This window comes from Blennius ocellaris, assembly GCF_963422515.1.
Source record: "Blennius ocellaris genome assembly, chromosome: 12".
Lineage (NCBI taxonomy): Eukaryota > Metazoa > Chordata > Actinopteri > Blenniiformes > Blenniidae > Blennius > Blennius ocellaris.
The window spans coordinates 6,866,445-6,885,232 of NC_137661.1; the positions used below are offsets into that span (position 1 = coordinate 6,866,445).

The following is an 18,788-nucleotide window of genomic DNA, read 5'->3' on the forward strand; positions in this document are numbered from 1 at the left end:
TAAATGAGGCCTTAAGTGAATGAAAATGTAAATTAATATGAAAAAAAGAGTTTGGTTTTAGTTTGACAAACACTGAACACTGAAATTAACGTCTGCTGGCATTTTGCTTAAATGTTTACCTAAATATCAGAAAAAGTCTTTTCAGCTTAACAGTTTAAATACTCTCTGAAATGATGAGACGGAAAAACTAAATGTTACAAAAGAAAAAGGAGGCTAAACAAACTGTGGAACTTCAGAGAGGCAATTAGCCTACGATTTAATCGCTTACACCAAAGAGCGACTGGGGGAGCCATTATTTGGCGGCCTGATGGACAAACTTTAAAAATGTAAAGATCAAATTAATAGGCGGGCATTGTTAATGGGAACACTCACAATTATTATGCTAAAGCTTCACTGTGGCATGCAAAACAAATACACTAAGGTTTGGAGACGGAATAGTTCGAAGGCCGCTGCCGTTTCATTTCAAAGCATGCATTATACATCATTGTGCATAAAGAGGAAGCCTACAGCATTATGATGTTTCTTCCACGATGATTATCCTTTATTAGTCATTAAAAAGAGATCGAGAGAGAGGGAGAGAGAAAGAGAGAAAAAAAATACAACTTTTAAGCACCTGAACCTCGCTGCCAGCATTCCATTAATTGCCTGCACAATGGGGAGAGCCTTTGGAGATTTTTCAATTTCAAAAAATGAGGAGCATGCATTCAGTCGTGCTCATGTTATACCGGCACTTAAATCCTACAGAGCTCACATAAAAAAGGACTCAAGGTTGCATCCGATTGAAAGCCTCCAACTACAGCCACTTTAGAAATCCATTTAGCAAGCGGGGGGTTAGAACATCTAATTCAAACAGAGTCACCCTGTTAAAACGGTTGCACCAATGTCTTTTAAAAACACACACATTTCCAGGCACACACAGTTTTTTTTTTTTTTTTTTGTTTTTTTTCTTTTCCCATGTTCGCTTGGCTCCATTGTAAGAAAGATGAACCTGGCAAGACACAAAGAATTAATCTTGCCAGACCTTTGCCAAGTGGCGAAGGTGAAAGCTTGTCAATGACTGCATGTGAAAACTTGACCTTTGCTTCAACATTATCAAAAAGAGTGCTCTGTGGGAGCAACAAATAGAGATATGTAGCGACTATAATAACATGACGACTGGAAAATCTACCACTGTTCATCACATACAAAATCCTGGGTGAAAAAAAAAAAAAAGATTGGTTTCCTCCAGGCTAGATAAAGAAGCCTTTTTGTCAGTGTGACCTCAGGTATTTCTTGAAAGCTGAGACAATAATAATTAGAAATTGGAAAAACGAATGAAGAATTTTGTTACGGTTGAACATTTTTTGATATTTTTGGTGTCCCATAAAATTACTCTCCTACTGTTGAACTAGTATTTGTCACAGTAATTAACATTATTAATCTTGTGTTCGTCCTGGATGTATTTTATTACCTCCTATTAACAGACTACTGGACCAGTCTGGGAAATATTCAAGCAGTAAATTGTCACAATGAGGTCGTTTTAACTCATTAAGGGGCAAAAAACAAAATACTTGGAAATTTAACCTGTGTGCCTAAACATCCTATATTTCCATTTTAAAAAATACCACCTGATGACAATATGACTACAATTAACCATTTCCAGCATATAAATTCCATAAATTAGATATATTTCTTATTGAATTTCTATTTTCTTTTCTTCTTTTTTTTTCACACTCCAAGCTTTAATTCAGCACAGTTCAATGCAATTTGATGTATATGTTGTACACATGGTTCCAATCTCTTTTTAATTAGAGGTGTTCATGTTTTTTTTTCTTTTTTCTTTTTCAGCTGCTACACTACAGATTCTCTCTCTCTTTTTTTTTTTTTTTTTTTAATTAAAAGAAAGACATTTTTAAATACATTACAGTCATTCCAATGTGCTTTTATAGAGAAAATAGAAAAGCCCAACATATCCACATGAGCAAGCAGGTGTGTTTGCGACTGTGGAAAGGAAAAACTCCCCCCAACAGGGAGAAACCTTTGCAGAAACCAGACTCTTCTTTTTTTAAAGGCGACACTGCAATTGTATGCAACTACGCAATTCAGACAAACAACCCTCTATATGACCTCCGAGAAGCTTTGGGTGCTTGTTTTTGTAAATTCCGTGTTTAGTTTGAAGTTAAACGTATCAGTAAAGCGGCAAAAACAAAAGTGCAGCACCTCTCAATGTTAAGCAGAACAATTTAACCATGTTTTCTCTGATCTCAGAAAGTAAATACATAAGTTAATAATCAAATATGGGTATTTAATAATTTCCTCTTTCATTTCATTTACTTATCTTAAAGAAAAATCCCTACTTTATTATTAATCCATACATTGTGGGGGGACACAAAGCCCTCGGGCCAGCAGGGAATCGCTCTGACATTTTATGCTGAAATTTTCATGTTCAGGCTGAAGAAGGTTATTTAAGTTTATTAAACTGTCGGGAGTTTGGATATCAGTCCCAATTTCCCCAAGACTCCTTTTTCCACTCTTTTACTCTTGTTGCACTCTTTCGCACCATTTAGGACACAATTCACGGCGTGACCAAAACTAAAAAGCCCAGTTTATGTATTACACTTTCTGAATTCATCGGACAAGAATATACGATGCATTCTTACAGGCTGATGTCACATAATATAGGTGGCACTGCCGTCATTTGTTATATTTTACAAACAAGCAAAGTGAAACATTTGCTTTGCCTTAATCTAAAATTGTTGAGTGTTCTGCACTGAGCACCACAAAAACCAAAGGTTCTGCTTCTGTTTAGTGTGTGTGTGTGTGTGTGTGTGTGTGTGTGTGCGTGTGCGCGCGTGTGCACGTCACTACGTACCACCACAAACATGCACAGATGGATGCAGTAAGTATTTCTGCACGTGTCTCTACACATCTGCACGTCTGCTGGTGAGATCAATAACAAAACCCTTAAGAGGCCTGAATAAAGCAGAGAGAAACGTTCCTTTCGTCTTTGCCTCCCCTCCATGCATCTTGTCTTTCCTTCTCCGTGTCGGAGCAGAGCAGACGATCGCTGGCAGGCCTTCAGATGCAAACAGCTGCTCTCAGACTGTCACTGTGACGGGGAAACTGATTATTTAGTCTGCCAGCTCTCTCTTGAGACGGCAACAGTTTCGCGAAGCCACTGAGGACTCTGAAGAGGTTCAGTGCTTTGCCAGAGGCAGCATTGTAATGCACCTCCTATATATTAACTTCACCTGAATAGAACAATACAAATACATTAAAAAAGAGAGAGTCTTTGGGCCAAAGAGGAATAAAAACACTTACAATTTGTTAAAAGGTGGATGTTTCAAAGGTCAGGTGTCAACTGTAACAGAGAAGAAGCTGCATCAGAGAACCTGGAGGCTTTATGTGGGCTGGACTGCTGCTGGTTGAACTCAGACCTCGACTTGGTCCTGGATGGTGAGGCGCCTGTGACCTTATAATACCTTACACACAATGATTCACACCACAACACTCCAAAGGTTGCATTGCCTGAATGTTTTCAGCAATGGCAATAAAATGGAGGACTGATTCCAGCGGTGAGATACAGCATTTTGCTTGATTGCTTCATTTAGGTCATTCATTCATAAGTTGCCAAGAAAACAACTTTTTTTTTGAAGGCAGACTACCCCAACAAGCGAGATGTTCTTTTTTTTTTTTTTTTCTTCTTCCAGTTTTTCAGACAAAGATCAGCAATTAGCTGAGACCAGCCCGCTGGAAAATTCCTTTTCAGCAGAGAGTGATAAATGAAAAAGAAAAATAGCATTCAGAGATGCCCCTTAGGTTAAATATGATAACATCCTAAAAAAAAAAACACTTTCCTGAGCTTGCGAATGCTTTACACTTTTTAAGTTTGAGTTTCGTTGTGGCCTAAATTGTTACTGTTAGCCTTTCAGTCTTTGCTGCTGCTAATTTTTTTCTGGCAGGAAGCCACTGCCTGGCAGGAAGAGCTCCAGTCTCCACAACTGTTGAGTAATATGCACCTCCTTATGTCAAAAAGTCACTTTAAATCTTTGAAATCACTTCAAGCTACAGTACACGATCCCTCAAAAGTCAGGGGAAGAGTGTCAAGACAGTGCATTTGTCATGCATGAACACCATTTTACTGCTGCCGATAAAATAAGTGGGGAAGTTAAGAGGAGAGACAAACAAAATTGGATGGGTTAGACAAATCACTGCAAAGGTGCCCTTGTGCAAAGCATTTAAAAACCTTTGCTGAAATGAAGATGCTCAAAGACTGAGAGAGAGAGAGTGTGTGTGTGTGTGTGTGTGTGTGTGTGTGTGTGTGTGTGTGTGTGTGTGTGTGTGTGTGTGTGTGTGTGTGTGTGTGTGTGTGTGTGTGTGTGTGTGTGTGTGTGTGTGTGTGTGTGTGTGTGTGTGTGTGTGTGTGTGTGTGTGTGTGAAGGTAGAAACAAATAGTTACCTGAGGATAAAAGCCAAGAGACAAATGTTGGAAAAAAGATAACACTGTCCTCCATTAAGCGTTGGGAAATGTATTCAAAATAGAGGGAATGTTGACCCGGAATTCTCTATCCAATTCAGAGTTTCCTCAACGAAAACCATATTTTCTAAATGTAACAAGCCATAACAAACTCGTATAGCCACCTATGACATTGTTGCTGAGACCTTCAGTGCCCGTTGCATGACTTTCTTCTGGACATCATGTGAACTGGCTTTTGACAAGGGCTTTTCTCTGGGAGTGTATCAGAGCCGAACGGCGTATATCAAGCTCCGAGTCTAATATGAGGTGAGTGATATAAGATGAGGTGAGGCTGTGTGGAGCCCGAGGCTGTGAACACCAAAGCACAGGGCAGCCGTCGGATCAATACCAGCTCTGCCACTGCCGCGCCGGCGTGAGGCAGTAGACAGCAGACAGATAATACTTCCAGATGAACTCATGCTGGACCGCTATGGACAAATGTGTGTGTGTGTGTGTTTGGAAATTTGTCCTTTTAACAACAAAACTCTTGTGTTTTTATATTATTTGGCATATTATTATTTAAATGATCATTTAATCAGTCGATCAGCAGTGATTGTTTTAATCAACAAACTGAACAATGCAGGAATGAAAAGTGGATAAAAAAGAAGGTTGGAATGAGCATTTTTTTTTTTTTCAAATATAAAACAGAAACAAATTAAGTTAGGGTTAGGGTATATTAATTAAGTTCAATATACAGCAATATTAGATAGTAATATATTAATGCTACTAGTTGGACAATAACAATATAGTTCACATTGCCAGTGAAATCACATGTTACAAACTGAAACACATGTTAATGTGACAGCTTAAAGTTTATTTGTCCAGTATCTTTGATCTTCCACGGGGAGGGCAGACACGAACAGTGTAACCAAATAAGAAACAGGCGTTCACGACCGCTAAAAACGTCAGTTGAAATTTGTACAAACTCATTAATAATGGATGCTCCAACTAGGCAGGGGAGCATCTTCAATGAGTCCAGAATGCCGAGCGTGCTTTCTCATCTCCAGACCGAGGAGCCATCTTAATGACTGCGCCCGGAGACCTATGGGTCTCCGTCAGCTCCCCACCCTAGCAATCCACCCGTTTCCCCCAACCCACCCACTGGACCCCCCTTGTTAAACCCATCCAGGCTCCCAACCACAGCGTGCTGTGCAGAGGGGGAACATGAGCTCTTAAATTAAACATTGACAGCAGCGGCCGCTGCCTGTTTTAGGCAAATCAGCAGAAAATGAAACAAACTGGGCTCCTCAGGAAGATCCATGTGTGTGCAATTGAGACATTTTTGAGGGGTGAGTGTTCGTGGGCGTGTGTGTGTGTGTGTGTGTGTGTGTGTGTGTGTGTGTGTGTGTCTTATGGAAAGCAGAAATCCCAAAAAATGTCACACGAGCGTGTTTGTTTAGCGCATGTTGTCCCTTCAGTGAGTGAGAAAGAGACTGCAAAGAAGACTTCTTTTTTTTCACAACTAAAACTATAAATGAGGCTTAAGAAGTCACATTCTTTCCAACAAACCAAAAACTTGAGTTAATGCCTTGTCAAGAGAGGTGCCACCCAGCTGTCCATTCATTCCTCCTCTACTCCCACACCATCCAGACGAGGGTCCGTTGGGCCGATGTCAGCAAAAAACTGCATTCTGTGCAGGAAACACCCCGGTCAGGTTGCCAGATCCTCACATTGCCAACACAGAAAGAGGATTTTCCTCAAAATGATTCCCTTACAGAAATCATTTGGAGTCCCACAGCAGGTTCAAACCAGGTAGCGTCATGACTTTATGGCCCACTTTAACACTATGCAGACCAGAGCGTCACCCTCTCACAGATATTTAGTTTAATATATTGACACTGGGCCCCATAACATCCTGCATCATCGGAACTCTGGCGAGTGAAGCGGTGAATGAGGTAGGGACCACGATACCACTCTCCCGACCTGCATTCAGACATAAACAGGAAAATGCTTTCAGGAAGGAAGTCATATTTTTTTTACAGCAGTGCCCTGTGATGAGGACAGGAGTGTGTGAGGAATGCATTTCCAATATGTGTACGAGACTCGCTCTACATATCAGATGTCCGCAAAGTGCCAGGCAGTGTCACTCACAACCTGAAAGAAACGACAAGCCGGCCAGAGTGAGGGCAGTATTACTGTTTAGTATGAGACAAGTGGCCGTTGCCTTTTCCTGTCACCATTAAAAAGGGCCTTTCCTGCACAATCCACAGATAAACCTTTGTCTCTTTGTTTTAATTCTTGGATGAAGATCAAGGCACCAGATCCAGACACGGGGCCTGTGATCTGTCAGGGCACAGGGATTTATAGGGCACTTGCTTCCTCTGATACTCATCACATCTGCAAGTCACAGTGATAAATCAGATTGGGATACTGCACAGAATACCATACATACACTGGACATACAGCAACATACGCCTACTTGTGAAATCTAGAGTCGGTGTTTCAAGACGGTGCCTTAAACCTGTTTGTCGGAGATTCGGGGTTTTATTCATACAAGACCTTAAATAAACAGAAACATTTATATGTTATTTTATACATAGAAATTATATTTAATCAATCACTTCGTATGCCAAGAGACTGGATGACCTGTACTTTGTGGGGGAGGTGGAGCTCGTGGGGGGGGGGGCAGAGCCCTACAGGAAGTGATTTAATGTCCAAAAAGACACGCACTTGTTTTTGCTCAGTCTCTTTCCTGTTGTGTTCTGATAGGGACTTCCTCACTCTATCGGGGGCGGACACAATGTCATCCGTCCGTCCGTATGTCCATCCATCCATTCATTCACTCCACGACCCCCCCCCCCCCCCCCCCCCCCATCTCTCGTGGCATCCCTATAATACCTCAACATCATCCCTCAACATCGGTGTGAACGCTTTCAGTGTTAGTGTGCACAAACAACTATTAGGAAGGTAAAAGGTGAGATCCTCAGAGAGGAGAAACTGTGTATTCACTAGTGACTGCAAGCATTTGAGCAGTAACCTGTGTTTGTGCACTATGCATGGGTCTGGACACCAGAGGTCTTGACCCCAGCTGTGGTAACACCAGGATGATCTCTTCCTGTCTGCCCCAGTATCTCTATGACCAACTCCCTTCCTTCCTGCTAAAACACACAGACATACAAGCACCGCCACATGCATGCAAACACACACAAGTGTTAACACACTTACGAGCATCCTTTTAGAGGCATTTTTGTGTACATTTCATGGATTGTGCGAATAACCACACAAATGAAGCCCAGCAAAAGTAAACGTTGGGTTAACACAATATCTACTTGTTCTTCACACCGCTCCACTGTGTTGAACTAGTTTCTTAAGAGTGATTCAAACTTGAATCTGGTATAAAGATACTCTGCTGCTCAGTGGTAACATTGGGCACAAAACCTAGCAATTATGGAAACACAAACCAATAACATAAGTGAGCATTTTTTTCTGAGTTCTGAGTGCTATGTATGTCTGCACGTGTAAATGGCTGTCTGGCATTTAATAAATTATGAAATCAGAGGAGTTTTTTTCCATTTAGTGCGAGTCTATGGCTTCAATCTAGCAGGTCGGGTGTGTCGCGACTTACTGTAGTTGAAAATGCTTTAAGAAAGTATCGACGTGCACAATCCTGGTAATGGCAGGATCAAACCATTCAAGACTGTTGAAATGCAACAAGGGTCAAACCTCTTGAACTTTTTCACCACCTGTGATCAGCACTGACTTGATCACGTGGAGAAACGTTCATCTGCGCCACACTTCCGACACCGATCAAAGCACCTCATGTTACGGCTCTCATCTGCTCTCTGCTGAGAGATTTAATGCCGACGATCACATGTAACACACGCAAACCCACAACGACCCACCCACCATTCTTTATCTGACTCGCTCACCGCATCCACCTCCACACTTGTGTGGCGTTCGTCACCCACGCACACTCATCGAGGGACGTGGGCGGGCACACACAAGTACAGATGGAGGAAGTGAGCCCAGTGCTGCCCGTGTCTGCTGAGGATGTGAGGTGCAGTGATGGCACATTAACGATAGGACCCATGACAGCAGTACGCATCGGCCTCACCGAACAAAACATGTGGACCGCTTTTTTTCCCTCCTTTTTCTTTAATTCAATGAGGATTGTTTAGCTGAAACAATGGCCCTTGGCCCCACTGAGGGTAAGGAAAGGGTGAGAAAGGTGAGTTTGTCAATGGTAGCTGACCAGTGTTTTTGTACTTTAGGCTAAGGATGATCCCGTGGGTTTGATGGGGTCGTGGATCCGACATATCACTGTGGCACAGCGACATCCGCTGTTTTTCAGGTAACAAATAGACTGACAATGCCTGGTCTAAAATGGAAATACAGCCAGACATGCTCACTGTGGAACTACAGACATAGTGTAGGGGCAATACATGTGGGTATATTTTGGAAAAAAAAATCACATATTGGGCTTTCTAAATCGAGTTTGTCTTGTTAATGTTTGAATACCAGCAACCTGTATTACTTTACAACCCAATTCACCACGACAGTTCTTTGTAATATACTTGAATGAGAGCATAGATTCTCTTTAATGTACTGTAGAAACAATTAATTTCAAACCAACAGAAATGTTGGTATATTGCACAAAGTTCCCTTAACGTCACACGGATTTAAAAACTAAACACCGAGAAAAAGTGTGTGGCCTGTGCGAGCATCTTTCTCACTGCTGATTTGAATTCCTCACAGTCCATTTGCTCTATGCTAATGGAGGCTACTCATGCAGAGCAGCAGGTCTTAATGAAAAACCTTTGGCTGGTGATCAGTGCTATTGATCAGCCTGAGCCCAAGCTTTAAGAAGGGCTAATTGATCAATCACCACAGGTTGCTTCGGATTAATGGAACATGACTAGTGCCCCCCTAAGGCACGTCTCACGAAGAGAGAGCGAGAGAGACAGAGAAAGAGAGGGAGAGAGTTGTGTGTAAACAACAGACATGCAGTGTCCAATTAATTGAATAGACTTTTAATACATTTTGAAAAAAAACTATAAAATATTCGAAGTAATACTAATAGTGAATTTAACAGAAAGGTGGTGTATTGATGAAAAAGAGTTTCTATTAACCAACATTGGGGAAAAGACACTTTAAAAATGAGGAATCGTGCACAAACGCACACCTCTCAAGGTGAAAAAGATTATTGGAGAAGTTAGGTGTAATATCTCCCTCCCGGAGGTGGAACACAACACCCACAGGCTGTTCCAGAACTAAATATTCCAAACTAACACTTTTATTATTTTTCTTAAGTGCATTCAATGAAATGCAAGCACAATATGTGTTTGATTTTTAGATACGTAATATTTATGCATGTGTATGAATGTATACGGAGAGTGACATCCCATTGCATGTATCGGCTCACATTGTTTCCATGTTATGTTTGTTTATGACGCCGCTGTGTGTAACATTTTGTGTGAAATCAATTACTTCCATACTGACCTCTAACTGTACTTCCAGCCTTAATCTCTGCATTGAGACATACTTTTTTTTTCTTTTTGTTCTAGTTGTGGTTTTATATCAGGGCTCATTTGATTTGTTTTAACTGGGACTTATCTTGTCCTCATATAAACGTTCATATGTGGTCTTCACAGAAGTCTTGTTGGCAATTGCATTTGTTTTTTTGGGGGGTTAATTTGTTCTGTCTGTCCTGCATGACAAATAGGAAAACCCATATTTACCAATATAATATGCAATTATTGTGTATGTATGAACAATTCACCTTCACAGCTACTCAGAAAACATTAAGTTCACGGTGTCATCTTCTGATATGATGAAAAACAAAAGTGTCTTACTGGCGACATCATGTACATTTTTATTGTTTGTTCGGACAGATTACTTCAGTTTGGTGTGACGGAACAGTCAAAACGTTAAAATTTATATATATATATACACACAGTCTGTGACAAAACCTTACAGAGCAGCTAGACTGTACACAATACATTTTCATGGGTTTCTAAGGACTGCAGCCTTTTAAATAAAAGCTTTTGAGGTCAAATGCTTTTAAATGCTGGGTTAAGGTGATCTCTGATGCTGGAAATATTATGAAAGGAGGAAAATGTGTGTTTTGTGTGTGTCGACAAGCAAGTGGTTAAAGGAATCAGATCAGCAACAAAATACGAGATAAAACGAAATAAATGTAAAAAAAAAATACATTAAAAAATCCAAACCGAACCCTTTTGTTTAACCCTTGAGTAGATTTATCCTGGAGCTGACAGAAATGACACGCTGTCACGAAGGAGTCAAACACAGACCAAAACAGGAAGCCCCACACACACACGCACGCACGCACACACGCACGCACGCACGCACGCACACACACACACACACGCACGCACGCACACTCGCACGCACGCACACACACACACACACACACACATATATGCACACTGAATAGCTGACAGACTGACTAACCTGTGGTGGCTCCATAGAGGATTTTAGAGCGTGTGTGTGTGTGTGTGTGTGTGTGTGTGTGTGTGTGTGTGTGTGTGTGTGTGTGTGTGTGTGTGTGTGTGCGTGCGTGCGTGTGTGTGTGTGTGCGTGCGTGCGTGCATGTGTGTCTGTCTGCTGGTGGACTGGAGGTTCCAGCTGGCCTGTCCTGGGACTCTCAATCGCGTGTGAATGGTACTCAGAGGCAGCCAACAGATCCAACACTAAAACACTCAGCAGGCTGAAAAGGTCACCTGGGGTTATTTCTGCTGGGCAAAGTCAGAAATACAGTTGATCGCAGGAGCGTGTGCACTCATTCAAAATGTAGTCACGTGTGAACTTTTTTTTACGAACACAATTAAAAGGAAAAACAAAATAACACTTTCTCAACTGGAGGACAAATTGACATTATTGGCCTTTGTGTTCTTTTCCAGTTCAGGTTGTCAACTGTAATTGGTGGTATTGCTTTAAAACAAGTTGTCTGAACTACTCATCACCAAATGTGATAAATGGATAAATGAGCTCATGAAATTCCTGGTAAATTGAAACAAATGCTTTAATTTAAAATCAGCCACATTATTATTATTACTATTATTATTCGGCCTGTTCTTCCACTGCTCAACTGAACTAAAGCTCCTAACGTCTGGAGGTAAAACCAGACTCCATTCATAAAACTTTGTCTGACTTCCCAACATTCCATTGCAATTTCATTGCATTTCATTACCCGGAGGCCCGAAAACACTGACAGCAATTTAACAAAATGAATAGCAACTTTTATCCAAAACAGCTGAAAACAATTGCCACACGTAATCGCACGTTGTGTTTATAGTGTTAGCACAACACAACCTGTCAAAGAAAATCCCCACTGCCAACAACCCGGTACAAAGCTTCGGACTCTTTTTTTTTTTCCCCCCGTGTTGCAGCCGCTGAGCCGACCTGACGAGACTCAACGTCAACCTTGACCAGCTAACCAGCCGCTCACACACACACACACACACACACACACACACACACACACACACACACACACACACACACACACACACACACACACACACACACACACACACACACACACACACACACACACACAGATCACACACCCTCCTGTCCCGGCTCCCACTTTTTTATGGAATGACACCACACTTCCACCCAATAACCTCTGGTGTGAACTTAATTGTGTATACTCAGGTATTGAGTTTCGGACCATGCCTGGGTCTCAGAGCGCTCAAAGAGAAACAGACGCTGTGAACTTGACAATGAGTAGGGCGGACGAGAGAGAGAGAGAGAGAGCGAGAGAGAGAGAGAGAGAGAGAGAGAGAGAGAGAGAGAGAGAGAGAGATGTGGACCACCCAACGGCTGTGAAGAAAAACAAAGCTGGGTGGATGTAGTCGGCTTCTATCAGTTTGGAAGGGGGACGTGTGAGAGTTGTTGTGTGGCAGCACTTTGCTGGGAGCGAGAGAAGACAGAGTGCGGAAAAGTCAATTGAGTTTCCAGTCACTTTGTGAAGGTTATTTATCCTAATAAATATATATTAAAGCAGGCTTTTATTTTTATTTTTTTAACGTGTTTTAATATTTACAACATTTAAATTAAATTAAGTCAAACACATTTGTGAAGTTGAGTTATTTTCTGTGTGTTTTCTTTGTTGTTGTTTTTTTCTAATATGGCTTTGTGTTCTAGTCCTTGGCTGAAACAGTTGATCTTACATATGAGAACATGTTTTCAATGATGGACTGACATTCATCCTGCTTTCACGTGGAAATAACAAAGAGCTTCAGAAGATGAAGTAATTAACACTTTCACCTGTGCTTAAAATGTTTATTCATCTTCTTTTGAACGGAGTACTTAACCTCTCGGTGCTGAGACTCCGAAGAACGAGGCATGCTAAGTTGATTATGAGCAGGCAGAGGCAGTGTGTGTGTACACACACACAACACCTTTATTTAAACCAGATAGACTCCACATAATGTATATTTAACAAAGCATTCAGTCAGTGTGAGGACATTTTCCGGTTTATTCACCGGTAATATAATCTAAATCTCAGGGTTAAGATACGAAACACTTTAAATTTAGAATAATTCACTGGCGATGAGAACATGTAGTGATGGTTGATGGCCACCAGGGGGACAAGGGTATGTAGAGCTCCCTGATGCAGGAAGATGTGGAGTTTTCATTTATTTCACAAGTAGAAGCAGAAGGTCATACGGAGGTGGGCATGCGTGAGGGTGGGTGAGAGATGTAAAGGGAAAAGATGTTGATAAGATCATGAAATCAGGTTTGTCTAGCAATATTCCTATAACCCTAATCATTAGATAAGTCCAGGAATTTCTAGTAAGCTATATAAGAAAGTGAAAAACGTATCATTTTCAAATAAATATTCATAGTGCTCTGACAATTTATCCTGGGGATCTAAAGATGACTGTAGTGTGGAGCGCCAAAGTAAAAAAAATTTTATGTCACTTCAGACTAAACTTCATCCATACTGTACTCAACTTTTAAAATGTGTCTTTAGGCAGAATATACTGTAAATCAAGGATTAAGAACTGTACAACAACGTTTTGCTGAAGGCATTTTTAAAGTCTGCTTAAATTTAATGACACAAAAACCTTGATGAATGTATTATTTTTTCATATGTTTACTAAAGCATTGATAGTATGAAAATGAGTACAATCCAATTAAAAAAAATATTAGGACAGTTGCCCTTTTTTCCCTCCTTGGGCACATGCAATTAAAAAAAACTAAACACAAGATAGTGTATAAAAGTGGGATTTTGTCAATATGAACACAGAGTTTATCTGAAAAATAGATATCTTGTCTTTTTTTTTTTTTTCTTTACCATATATGGCAAAAACTCAAAAAATCTGAAATGGTTCAACTCTATTTTTTTTGTTGTTATAGTTTTTGTTCTTTTTTGATCAATAAATAAGTTACTGTGTTCAGTGGGGCTTGTGATGTGTCAGATAGTTTTTGGTTCCAGAAATATCTAAATATTACCTGATCCAGTACAATGTGGATCAAAGTGAGCTGCACAATCGTTTGCGTGGCAGGGAAGTTTTTCTGTACAACTTGGTACAGTAATTACTCCACTGCTGACATCTGTTTCTCAGCGAGGGTCAAAGGTCAAATTCTGCTGTGGAACCAAGGAACTTCCCGGTTATCCAGAGTAGATTGTCCCGCAGGCATTCGAACACGTTGCAGGGTACGGAGACTGGAGATGTGTGTTACCTCTCTGTCCATGTGACTGTTGGTGAGGGTTCGGCTCAGGGGACTTTCAGGTCTCTCTGGGACATTGGAACTGGACAGCTGACCTGAAGACACACACACACACTAATTTAGTCCACAGAACAGTCATATGTGGTGAGAACTGCATCCAGGTGTCTCACTATAATTCAGTGAGCAGTGTCTTCAAGCCCTTCACTTCAGAAACTGTTGCGATTTCAGTCAGACATCAATGTTACAGCTTGATATTCAACGACACAGAATCTCCTCTCACCAATGCCAAATATTTACAACCTCTGAGTGAAGATTGTAAAAAAAAAAAATCCTTTTCTGTGCCTCATTTCATCTTTATGTTCAAGACTTAAAGAAATCATCAACACACCAAAAGATTAGTTGATGTCAGTTATTGTATAAATAGATCAATATGAACCACTGTATTGAATGCTTATATAAACCATTTATCAACACTATAATATGCATTAATACGATGGATACTTGTTTCAAATGCTCAGAGTAGCTTGGAATTCATTTTAGCTGTGCTTAGTGTCATATTAGTGACTGAAAATGAGTAATTAGAGTTAATAGCAACCTCCTTAACAGGACCTCCACAATTTGTGTGAAACTCACCTGGAAGGCTGATGTATAAAAGTCTGCAGTGATTATTTTTATTAAGAAAGTTGTAAGGTTCAGTTAGGATACAATCAAACGCTTTACGTGAAAGACTTTTGAACAAACTTAAAATACCAAAATACAACAAGGAGAAATATCAACCGTAAGAATTACTCGAGAACACTGGAAATAAATGAATACCTTCGGATATGATATAAAAGTAATTGAGCAAACAGGGTTTTAGTGAGTTACGACACAGTTTAGGAGAAACCTACACATACAGAGGAATCCAATACACTTTCTTAACAAGACCAAATCAACTATCACAGCAAAGTTGGCAAAACAATTTCAGTAACATTACATTGACACTGTAATGCATTACTTCAAAAACTGGGCATAAAACCTGGATATAAAAGATGTATTGATAGCATTCTGACCAGTCTATATTCTGATAATACGTATTGAACTGAACCGAGCCAGACACGAAGGAATTGACTGAAACGTGATATTTTCACACGTCATGGTGAAGAAACTTGTCCGTTACATTATTCATGGCAACAGCAAGTCCGGCAATCTGTATGTTAAACATGGAAGTTACACACAGATATATGGACACAATCTTGGGAGGTTTATCATTGTCGTGAAGCAATCTGCCTCATCCGTCGGTCTGCCTGTCTGCTTCTCTCCATCCGCTCAGGGCCTGTCATCACTGCTCTCCACCAGGCCCCCGTGGCTGGATTAATCTCTCCGGTGACTGCTGAGCTGAAGGTGGGATGGCCACCATCCACCGACAGCAAAACTCATTTCACTGTGTCACTCTACGCTGCGACGCCCACCACCACCACCACCACCCGGGCGGACGCTCGCACATGCACAGATATTGCAAAATATCTTCATCTGTCTCTGTCTGATCTGCATGGAAGAGGGCAGGAGGGCGGGCGACTGGTCCGAAGGAGAAAGGTCAACGGGCTGAAAGGAGTTCATCACTCCTGAGATGTCAGAGCTGCTCTTCACGAGAGCAGATGAAGAGGAGAGGGTGGGGTGGTGGTAGTGGTGGTGGTGGGGGTTCTGTTTTTCATGCTTGTCTGTTTATTGGTTATCAGCCAACGGGGTTGTCAGGGGTGGCATATACTGAGTGCTTCATAATCATGTGTTCATAGATTGTCTGTAATTGTATCTTCATTTTTACAAATGCCCATTGCCTGCCCCTCCCACCACCCCTGCTACACACACACATACACACACACACACACACACACACAAAATTCTAATTCGGTGCCTAAAAAGCCCCCCAAAAAAGCTTTTTTTGAGCTACCAGAAGCTGATGTCAAAAACATATTAAGTCACTTACAAATGATCCACACAATGCAGCCAATGCACTTACTAGCGTCTGGCAAGAGGCAAACAGCTTTTAATAGCATCAAACCTACTGCAGTTTGTTTGGGACCATCTGCCCGATCTATTGTGTTTCTCTGCTACGGCTCTTTGGAAACCTATTGAGGGACAGCTGATGCGTCTGCTCTTACAAAGGTCCCAGCCAGGCCCTTGGGATCTTGGCATGCTGTGCACCATCTATCTCTTTTGCCTTCTTAACGCCGTCTGATTTTTCGAAAGTATTTAATTCTCTTCCGTTTCTGCGGCGTAACAACCTGTGTCTTTTTCGGGGGGGTTCCAGTGGTGCTTGAAGTGGCAGTGGCGTTACAAGAAATCGTGTTCATATGTGCGTTTCTCAAGTGCCAATTCGATGTTCAAGCAAGCCTTGCGATCAGCTGTGGGTTCTGTGTCGCAGTGTTACTACTACTACAAACTTAGTTACATTAAGTCTGTTATTAAAAACATTTTTAATTACTCAACCATCCCTGACAATTCTACAACAGGGGGTGTCCAAACTACGGCCCGCGGCCCAACTGCCGCACGGCAATTCATTTTTAATTGGCCCGCGGCAAATTCCAATTATATGTACAGTCGCGCCTGGGATGAGGGGAGCCGGTAAGAGCGGACACATCGCTGTGCACGGAGAGGTTTTAACTGTTAACACGTCTTAATGATGCACGGTGCTGCCGTGACTCCTCTGAAGTTTCACTTTAGTCAAACATAAAGTCCGTGGGCCAAAACCAGTCAGCAAAAGGCTCCAATCCAGCCCCAAGAACCACCAAGCACCAATTTGTTTCTTCTCTTTTTAAATTTCACTGTATTTTGCACTATTAAACTTGACTTTATGTTGAGATTGTAGTCATTTTTCACTAGTGAAATTATAGACAATGTCATCATGTACACTGAAGCACCACAACAAAGCAAAACTTTCAAGTGTAAATTTAAAGGTTATTATGGAAATATTTTACCAATTCTAGATGAAACTGGACTGTATGTGGCTCCTGAAGTAAGATTGTACTTAGTATTTATTTTGTATACCTCTGTAGAAATGAAATACATGTGTGTATATCTATATGCATGCAACTTGGTTCAGTTATGTACTTTTAAATAAGTATGATTCTTCCATAATTGTGGTCCCACCATGTATCATAGGTCACAATGTAGTATTTAATAGTCCACAATGCATTAAAATGCACAATTCAAGGTCTATCCCCCCAGGGATACCAGGTGAAGCAATGTATTTACCTCACCTCGAGCGAGTGGCCAAGGTGAAAAAGGTTTGGACACCCTTGGTCTAAAAAGTGTAATATGACGGTTAAAAATGACAATTGTAATCCTTGAGTGAATTGAGGGGTTATCTAGAATAAACACGTTTGAGAAAAGAGGAGGGCTCAACTCAAAGGAAGCGTTGGAGGCCGATACAGTGTACAGAATAAACCCGTGTATTAAACATAGACAGAGCCACTCTTAAACGTTACTTCACCTAATAAGGTACAGCTAAGGTTTACAGAAAATACAGGAGAGACTATCGGTGTGTTCCTCAAAGGTTGAGGGGGTACACTGGAGGTGAGGGGTGGGGAGGGTGAGAGCTGGGTTCAGGAAGTTTTCACTCGTTCCTTCCCACTGTGCCCCTGGCCTCTCCAACTTCCAGTGGATTGCTGAAGAAAGCCAGACGCCGGCAGGATAATCACCACCTAATAAGAGGCTTTATTAAAAGCAGGCTGGTGGTCACATACTACAGGCTTGAAAGGCGTGTGCACGCGCGCACACACACACACACGTGCACACATGCATGGGCAGCTGAATGCTTATGAACACATATAGTTGGGGCAGGTGTAATTATGGTGCAAGATGACAAACTTCAGAAAGTGATCGCTCTCACTCTGTACACATGTGGACAAGCCTGCCTCCAAAAACCAACATGCCACACCAGACCCAGATCCCTTTTCTTTCTCCTGCGTTTAGTCCCACACCACCGTCATGGAAAAATGATAGCACATGGCAATAGAATAAATAATATATCAATTATCAATTCGGCAGCCGAGGACGGGATCCCATATGGTTCTCTGTGCGTGGCTGCCTGTTTGTATGCGACATGAATATGAGACGGAGTGCAAAAAGAATAATAAACCACTTCACTTTCGGATTTAAATATCCACACCGACACAGAACTAAAGTTCTTCTACATGACTTTTAATGCAGGATTTATACATTCTGACATCAGAATTCACATGAGTGATTCTGAGTTTCCTAATAGGTATGAACAGTAGTTTGTTTTTTAATGTTACTGCATCTCATGAGAATTTGGAAAACGACTGTCTTGGTTGAAAGTTTTTCACCATTCCTGCGGCAGGACTGTGGTTTATGAGTAAGTGTGTGTTACAGTTGTGCGTTGTGTCTCTGTGTTAAACTGTAAGATGTTTGGGCACGCAACTCAAGTGGTTGATTCATGAACTACTATCATGGCTGTAATCCATTTTATAACAGCAGGGGTTTTATAAAGCCCCTCATTTACTACTAACACTGTATAAGAAAACAGTTGATCGATTCAATGCGAAGAAATTTGATGGGAGTAGTAACAGGAAACTCCACAAGGCAAAAACCTTCCCAAAAAGGTTTATTTTGTTGTTTTTAATCTTTGTTTACTTTGTTCAATAGAAAA

The 18,788-nt window shown here is 41.2% G+C and overlaps 1 protein-coding gene across 3 annotated transcripts in view; it reads right to left on the reverse strand.

Moving 5' to 3' along the window:
- Positions 1-18,788, reverse strand: part of LOC308137669 (adhesion G protein-coupled receptor D2) — an 89,956-nt gene that overhangs the window by 6,866 nt on the left and 64,302 nt on the right. For all 3 annotated transcript variants that reach the window (XM_080506434.1, XM_080506433.1, XM_080506435.1), the window contains one exon: positions 14,150-14,232. In XM_080506434.1, the coding sequence (XP_080362560.1) occupies positions 14,150-14,232 (83 nt within the window). The remainder of the gene's footprint in view (positions 1-14,149; positions 14,233-18,788) is intronic.